The following is a 9551-nucleotide window of genomic DNA, read 5'->3' on the forward strand; positions in this document are numbered from 1 at the left end:
GATTAAGATCAAGGAGCATGGCGAGGGGGATTCCATAACTGGTACGGCTCCGTATTTACGGTATTAAATGCGACCTTCGCTGGTGCCGGTAGTGGCTCCCACATTTATTACGCGGTGCTTTCTGACAAGAAGCGCAAAGTCTTCGCCGCCTGCTGTCTCTCCTCGTCTCCTCTGTACAGGACGCTGAAGAGTCGCCTCTCTTACATCCATACTGGGACTCTGAAACAAACACGTTTGCTTTACGATTGTTAAATATTGTACTGATTGTAGGTTAATGCGTAAATACGAAGGATCCGATACAGATTATTGTATTTATTTTAAAAAAAATAATGAAAAGTCGAACTAAATAATTCGTTTACTGCATCCAGTTTTTCGTATCCAGGTTTGCGGAAAGCCGGAGACTACCGAGGCAAAGTCCATGCCCGGACGGGTCGCCATTGCATTACAGGCACACATTTCACTGAACCAAAGCACAGACATCGTGGATCGGCAGTCGAAGTTGGGTTCCTACGGCAGCAAAAATGAGATCTTACAGGCCTTAACCATCCACCAAAATAACGCACATTACAAAGAGTTTAAATTGCGAAATGCGCTTTTGAAAGAAAAAAATAATAATTAACAGATGGTCTAAAGTGTCAATTAGAAAACAGTTACCTCAATAACACTTCCACGCATTTACGCCACTGCCTACGAGCCGATTATCAGGTAGACAAAGATAAGCACAGGCCGTTTGTGTGTGTCGGTGCGGGTTTGGGGCTCTTTTGGGCATCCTGTGATCGTTTTAGAAAAGCAAGGTGGGTGCTGGAACTGGAGGGTCTTTAGGAGATTAGACTTCTTTCTGGCCTTGCCATACTGTGTTTAGATACTGTAGACACATAGATAGATATTATTTGTCCCCAAGAGGAAATTAATTTGTTTAGAAGACACTGATAATGGTATGGAAAGACAGACAGATAGTTGCTATGGCACAGATTTTGGTCTTGCTGACCCCCCAATCACATTGTTAAGAGGGATTCCCAGGGTTCTGCTCGATTTCTTTTGAGATGGTGTGCACTGGGTGAGGACAGGCATGTTACACCTTCCTATAATTGAAAGAGCTCAGAGGCTTGTAGATGTCTTCTGTAGAGTGCAGGCCTTCAGACTGTCAGCTAGCCTTACGGTGGCTGTTTAATGGTTCAGATCCACTGCTCTAGAGCTCCTTGGCTTTTGCTTTGTATCGTTTAGTAAGGGGTCTACACTTTTATTGACATCTTTCTCTTATTAGTTTTTGTAATTTTGCTTTATTGGTTTTATCCTTTTTTAATCACAAAATCATTTAAATATGGCAGATGAAATTATAGAGGTAAAAATGTGACATTTCCTTTTTGGTTTTTACATGAGTGCTTAATTTGGAATAGCATTTAAAACTACCCGCTTTCAGAATCTTCTAGTTTTGGTTGCTTTTTATTTTAAAAAAAAAGAGAGAAAAAAAACTGGAGTACAGTACACTTGAATTAGCATCTGAGACAGGAGCAAGGTCAGCGTGTCTGATAGGAGCTCTGCTGAGCCAAATGCAAACGTCTTTGAAAAACTTAGGAGCAGCACCAGCCATGTCTGGGGAGTTCAATGTGGAAGAGGGAAGCCAACCTTGTAGACTCGGTCAGTTTTCTATGGAAAATACTATAGATAAACAGATAGACAGATGCAGGAAATGTCGTTTTAAAATCAGAAACTCGCTGGTATTTCACAAAATTGTTATCATCTATTGATTCATAGTTCTTTGTAAACCTGTTACAGAAAAAATGGCTCTTTCTGGAACCCTTTTGTAGATTGTAACCTTATGGCATCATCTGAAAGACCACTTTGGCATCTTTATTTTTATGAGTTCACAGTAAAGTACATACTGTAGGCATATTGATATGAAAGGCACTATATAAAATAGTATAGACAGATACAGTATATGGATGAATAACAGATAGATAGATAGATAGATAGATAGATAGATAGATAGATAGATAGATAGATAGATAGATAGATAGATAGATAGATAGATAGATAGAAAGGCATTGTATAAAAGGTACTAACACATTAGATAATTTTTGACCTAAACTATAAAAACAATCATCTTGACGATTGAAGATTTCAATCCAATTTAAAAGAACTTGAGATATTTTGTCAAGAAGTGTGATTACAAATGATGCTGCCTAAAACGAGAAATAGCAGCTTAAGCGCCTTCAATCGTTTATACCATAGTGTTCTAGAATATTCTGTGGTAAGTAGACCTAGAGATATGTCAGTATGCTTAACAAAAAGTGTGTGTGGGGAAAAAAACATAAATATATGGGTTGATTAGTTTGACTTTCACAAATATATATATTTGTGTATATATATATATATATATACTATGGTGGGCTGGCGCTGTGCCCGGTGTTTGTTACCTGCCTTGCGCCCTGTGTTGGCTGTGATTGGCTCCAGCAGACCCCCGTGACCCTGTTATTAGGATATAGCGGGTTGGATAATGGATGGATATATATATATATATATATATATATATATATATATATGTGTGTGTGTGTGTGTGTGTGTGTGTGTGTGTGTGTGTGTGTGTGTGTGTGTGCTAAACCCAATGTTAGGCTGAAAGCCGGCACAATATAGGCGCGGGTGATGATTGATGTGAGAAGGACTTCAGCCGCGCATTGAATCAACAGCTCTGAAGACATATGCCATAAAGACACGTTTCTTGGCAGAACGGACGTTAAGCTAGGTGGAGTTTTAATTACCTTAGGAGATTTATAATAATTGTTCTTCCGGGTTGAAAGCCTGCACTAATGCAAAATAAACTCCTACCTGTGCATTTAACTTGTTCTGCCAGAAAAAAATGTCACAGGAGTACAGAGAGTTAAGAATTTAACAATTCATTGTCTGATAGATAGATAGATAGATAGATAGATAGATAGATAGATAGATAGATAGATAGATAGATAGATAGATAGATAGATAGATAGATAGATAGATAGATACCGGGTGTTGCTCTTTTTATTAGTCTCGTGCATTCATAATCATGTACAGAGAATAGTTGAGGGTGTTTCCTTCAGAAATCTTCTTTCAGATTCGATCTCTATTTCTCTCTCTCTATAAGAAAAATGTAATTCAATTACATTTATAACATAATGCGCCAAACCCCATATTGTTGATGCTTCGGGTATCAATATGAATTAGTTACATTTCAGATAGATAGATAGATAGATAGATAGATAGATAGATAGATAGATAGATAGATAGATAGATTCGGGGATGAGGGGGGGGGGGGGGGTATTCATCAATCGATGGATGCGTGTGATTCTGATTTACACGTTTTGACAGTAACCACAAAACCCTTCACGTGCCATAGCACTTCTCGCATTCATCTGCTGCTGTTTTAACAAGGAAACAATGTGCATTCATTCTCTGTACAACATGAGTGTTAAAAATGAATGGAGCATTAAAGGCGATAAGTTGCTTTCCGGTTCCAGGCTGCCTCTCGGTATTTTTATTTCAGCCCCTTGGTTGGCGCAAACAGAAAACACAGGTTGATTTAGGATAAAGTTATTCATGGAACCCCCGAAGTGCCCTTCACTGGTTTTAAACCATAGAATCCGTTACTGATGTGATTTATGCGGTAAGTACTCAGTACTACATGTTATGTTCCCATTGCCTTTGGGATAAAACAATGTGAATTGTAACAGGTTCTCTCGCTGCATATTTTGCGAATCAAAGGGTGCATGTCCACTTTTCTTGCTGGTCCGCACCTTATTGAAAAGACGGACTTTTCAGTTTATTATTGTCTCTTATAGTTTGAGGCAGACAGAAAAGAAAATCTATTCACAAAGGAAGCAATTGTACCAGACTGACTGCTCAACATAAAGCGCCCGTCTGTGCTGCAATATCATTTCTCTGTATGAACAAGGACGGGCGACCTTTCTCAGCACGGAATATAATTATCACTTCTTTATTACAATCATTTCTCTGAGGAACAAAGACCTTGCTGAACGCAAGACGATTAAGGCGAGAATGCTGATGCGAACATTCGGTAACAAGCGTTTCTGCAAAAAAGCATGCCTTAAACTGCCTTCGAAACCATCATAAACACAGAGATGTACAGTACGGCATATGTAGACATAAAGCTATGTGCGTACACATATATACAGTCATTCAGACACAATATCTCATTTCACTTCGCCGTTGAAGTAAAGACGTGCATAGGTATTTACGATATAACAAGTAAAATAAACGCGAATGCAAAAAATAAAAACTTATACAGCCCTTAGGGACATTATCCGTCTTAACACTGTAAGTGCTTTTTGATACAATTGTGCCCAATAAATTAAAAAAGCCAGTCGCTGCCATGCATTCCAGCGTATATAAAGAAATAGTCCAAGCAAAACATACAGTGCTTTTAAAAATGTACGGCTGCCATAAAGCGGCATACATTCCCTAAAAGACGGGTTCTGCTAAGGATACAGTTGACACTTTATTGCCTTTTCCTGCACAGCTTTAATCAAATTGTGTTCTATACGTTACTGATACTTTTGCAATGCATTAAAAATACAGGTACCAGGCAATCAATGCTAAACATTGGAAATTACAACATGGATAAAAATTGCAGCGGCAGCGAGCAAAGGTAGAAAATATTTTTACTTACGATTTCAGAGGGTTTTGAATGACTGTGGCCATTTTGGTGTAGTATAATAGAATGTAACACTGCAGATCCCTGTATCGTACTTGTAATATAGCAGCAATTTTCAATTTCATTCATTCTCTGGGGCTGCGGCTGCAGAAACTAGCCAATGGGAGCGCGGCTGAGCTGACCCGCTCGCTGGGGCACCATAGGGATTGTAGTTCCGGCGATTATTCACTCTGTGACTCCAAGTACAAGAAAAACTACAATTCCTAGTGGTCATTGCGGCTCACTGTACCATAGCCCCACCAATTTCTTTGACAGAGCCGTCCAGAAATGTCCTGTGGTCTCGGGGTTGGCTAGCTGAGTGTCAGTTATTGAAGGTGTCTTTTTAAAAAGACAAAGACGCCGACGGTCCCAGTGTAGCCGCATTGCCAAAGTACAACGAAAGCGGTGTTCTTTAAATCTGTGCGACGTTCAGGTGTCTTTTGAAAAATTTGGATTGGGTGGCGCCCGATTTAGAGAATTAATTATCCTGCAGCTACTCTCGGAGCTAAAACGAAAATACGAGCTATACTATAATTCGATCAAACATTGAGACTGTATATTATATGTTAGGAATACTTCGAATCACGTGAAATATGCATCTTGAGGGAAATACATATATATATCGTTGGTTCTTCTGCTCACTTATTGAGACCATTTTAGCCGCGCGATTCATTGTAAAATTAAAAAGCGAAATATTTTCCGTTAGGCGCACAATGGGGTGGGTGCACACTGCTCTTATTTTTGTTTTGACTCCGTGTTGTAAAATCGCTATAAAAGTCCCACCATCACCACCCACTGACATTTACCTCTACTGGGCGATCGTCAGCAGCAGTAGCGTACGCCAAGACAGGCACCAGTCCTGGACGGGATGCCAGTCTACTGCTTGGCATACTCACTCACAGTGGGACAGTTAAGATTTACAACACACACTCACACATGACACGTATATATCCTGGTTGATTAATTCAACCGAACTGATAAAGACCAAGGGGCCATAGTGTATGGTAAGCGATGCTGCTAACTATGCTTAATTTAAAACATTTTAAGAAGCAGACTGAGTTTGAAGGACTGTATTGGTGCCTTTAAATTGAATTTGTAAGTACAGTATGTAGTTATGGCTGCACCTAATAGTTTACGAATGAAACATTCTATCTATCTATCTATCTATCTATCATATAGTGACCTACACATATCTATCTATCTATCTATCTATCTATCTATCTATCTATCTATCTATCTATCTATCTATCTATCTATCTATCTATCTATCTATCTATCTATAAGAATAATAAGATTCATTTATCCATTGTTTAGTCAAGCTATTAGCAGTCCATACAAGAAAATGACACTTATTTCAGCAGAAATATACAACCATCAGGAACTAAGAAGAGACACCAGTGCCTTATAAAGTTAACTTTTCCACACACCCACAGATCAATGGAGTGTAATAAGACTAATAGGAATAAAGACTTAAAAGCTAAAGTAGTGGAGGCCCAACTGTGCATTAGCCTCAAAAATCTCAAAAATTGCCTGGCAAAATTAGTTTTTGTATTAACAAAATGGTTATAATTTTTCTTGCTGATGAAATATTCTCACACTTAGAATGAAAGTTCAGCCACCATTTAGTTTAGGTATCAATTATTAAGCCAGCTGTTGTTTCATAATTTATACAAATTTTATTAACTATCTACATAAGTCCAAGCTTCCCAAAATTCTCCAGCTTCAGCTTCACAGAAAGCTTCAAGCAAAGAGTGTGACGTGTACGCAAAAAACTCCACAGTCCAAGTGTATCCGTACTAAACATTTTAGTGAAACTCAAAGAAAAAAAAGGTTCAAACAAAACGAAGAGAAAAAATTATAATACACAGAAAAACAATTAAAACATCTTGACTCTGATGTATCTGTCTAATGTTTACTTATCATGGTTACATTTCTTTTAGGTTTCCACATGTTATGTCATACGTAGAAAACTGTATGTCACTTTATACTTTTCTGTTTGCAAGAAAACAATCTCATCTGTCTAATAATGCATTTGTCTAGCTCACAGACTCTGTGATTAGATATGTTACAGAAATACATTAGCTGAGAATGTTCTATTATTTCTTAGCTTATAAGGGATAAAAGAATCTTCCACTAATTGTGTTATGAAATTAATAGGTTATTCTATTTAAGCAAATAGTTATGTGGATTTTAACATTACCCTTTAAGGACTGGCTCTTACATTAACAATAGTAAATGATCATTAAAATAATAAGACTCTTGACCTTTGTTGTTGTTATTTTTCATTTTAAAAAGGGCTTTTATATGTTTTGTAATGCACGGACTGATAACAGCTGCTTATTATGGATGTTACACCATTACAAGGCTCTTTAAATTGGCAGTTTCAGTTGACCAGAAACAAATTCCAGAATGACTAACAGAATATTAAAATCATCACGGCAATGTGGGGCATTTGTTCTGTAGTTAATATAAAAAGATCACATGAAGGATTATAGCCACGACCCACGTGGAGTCGGCACTTCGTCCTTATGCCTATCCCGGGTTTTTCTCCAGGTGCTCCAGCTTTCCTCTTACATCCCAAAGAGACTCATATTTGGTTAATTGGCCTCCATGCACCGGCCCGGTGTGAGTTTAGTTTCATGAGTAAGGAGTACATCAGGTAAGCTGATTTGTGTTTTCTGCTACAAAGTTGTGTGTTTGAATACACTCTTGTTTATTGTGGTGCCAGAGAAAAGCGTCATGTTGTGTGTTATTTGGACATGTATGTAAGAATTTCAATGTACTCTATACAATACTACTACTACTAATTAAACTAAAACGAGTTTTCTTGTATTTGTGTATTGCTTGTTTCAGTAACATTTAAATATTTAATGGTTTGTTTCCTTTGTGGTGTGGACTGATGATGTTCCATGCTGAGTGGCACAGCCCTTGAGGAGTAACTTCCCAAAGCATCGAAAGTTAAGAGCCTAAATGATTACTTGTGCATATAGTTTTATCATTATCGTGGATTAAACACTCTCCTGAATATATCAATATAAGCACAATGTACAAGGGATGAATGAATACAGAAAGTAAGTTTAAATGCACAAAAGTCTTGTACATGAAATTCCTAGCTACAGACATATTAGGCATTTTAGTCACTTTATGCAAATATTAAGAGTCAGAATAAAAGGCCACCACCTCACTTGAAATCATTTCTCTTTTTATTTTTAGACTAAAATACCTTACTTTAATAAAGTCATCTCCTGACTAGATACTGTTTCAATCATATTAGAGGAAAACATCCTTTTAAAGGCTATTCTGTGATTAGCTGCCAGGATATCCTTGGAGCAACAGTCAGGGTTGGGTTTGCACAACAATGTGGTGGCATTGTGTCCAGTGTATTAAAAAATAAAATTAGGCACATACAAACACAGTTTATGGGTAGACAGGTTCTGATGACTTTAGGATCCCCTTTACTAGTAATCCTTGATTGTATTTAAATAGTCTGAGTTCATGTTGTACATCGCTCCTTCAAAGCCTCTCCCTAGCCCTCTATCTATCTATCTATCTATCTATCTATCTATCTATCTATCTATCTATCTATCTATCTATCTATCTATCTATCTATCTATCTATCTATCTATTGCTTTTTTGTTTGTCTGTGCACAACTTTCTATTTGAAGCTACAGACTTGAAATTTGGTTCACAGGTACTTCTCACCATATGTCAATTTTCTGACATACACTTACCAAGCAAATTATTAGGAAAACCCGTACTCCTGCTTATCCATGCATTTATCTAATCGGTCAGTGCAATGTATAAAATTATGTAGAACAAGGTAATCTTCTACAACTCTCTGATGGCCAATGCAATTTTCTATGCTGTAGTGTGTTGGGCTGGTAACAGCACTTCAAGAGGAGCCCACCAAATCAATCAGGTAGTTAAAAGGGCAGCCTCAGTTATGGGACACACTCTGAACCCCTGGAGATGGTAGCAAAAGAAAATTAAAACAAAACTGAGTGCCATTATGAACAATGTTGCACATCCTCTCTCTGACACAACAACACTGAGGACTTTCACCCAATGAATCATTCAGCAGAAGCGTGTCCAGAAATGCAACTGGAGGTCCTTTATACCAACAGCAAAACACCTTTATAATGCCTCACTAGGACTGACAGCCAAGTCAGATGTTTTCTATCTTTTTAATTTTTTTGCTTTTTAGTCATTCTAGTGTGTGTTCAGACCATAGTGTGGATATATACTATTGTTCACCTTTTCCCCAACAGACAACCACACTGGACACAGGTTAAAACTACTACTACTTCTCAGGGGTGGGGTTTGATTTGTCTGCAATTTTGTTGGGTTATAAATTGATCTGTTTGTATGGAATGATTACAATGAAAATTAATAAAATAAAAATATATAAAACTACTAAGAATATTTTTTACTTTCTTCCTTTTCTATGTTAAATAATAATAATTCTTTGCATTTACATAGCGCTTTTCTCACTACTCAAAGCGCTCAGCAATTGCAGGTTAAGGGCCTTGCTGAAGGGCCCAACAGAGCAGAGTCCCTATTGGCATTTACGGGATTCGAACCAGCAACCTTCCGATTGCCAGTGCAGATCCCTAGCCTCAGAGCCACCACTCCGCCTAATATATGAGCAAAGCACCACAATAAACTGGCAATAACTATAATAATAATACAATATTTATAACAATTCTCTTCCCAGCAGCCCCGTCTCACTCCTCCCAACTCCGGCTCTCCTGCTGGGTCTCCACTAGTCCTTTATATAGTCCTTGATCCAGAAGTGCTTCTGTCCTTCCGTCCATGTGATTCACCAGCAATTCCGGGTCAGACGGAGACTTGTATTTCCTTCAGCCCG

The 9551-nt window shown here is 38.0% G+C and overlaps 1 protein-coding gene across 2 annotated transcripts in view; it reads right to left on the reverse strand.

Moving 5' to 3' along the window:
* Nucleotides 1-4726, reverse strand: part of dpf1 (double PHD fingers 1) — a 412154-nt gene extending 407428 nt beyond the window's left edge. For both annotated transcript variants that reach the window (XM_051934320.1, XM_051934323.1), the window contains exon 1: nucleotides 4661-4726. In XM_051934320.1, the coding sequence (XP_051790280.1) occupies nucleotides 4661-4692 (32 nt within the window). In that variant the 5' untranslated portion in view covers nucleotides 4693-4726. The remainder of the gene's footprint in view (nucleotides 1-4660) is intronic.
* Between the last annotated feature and the right edge of the window lie 4825 nt (nucleotides 4727-9551).

The sequence above is a fragment of the Erpetoichthys calabaricus genome, chromosome 1 (assembly GCF_900747795.2).
Source record: "Erpetoichthys calabaricus chromosome 1, fErpCal1.3, whole genome shotgun sequence".
Lineage (NCBI taxonomy): Eukaryota > Metazoa > Chordata > Cladistia > Polypteriformes > Polypteridae > Erpetoichthys > Erpetoichthys calabaricus.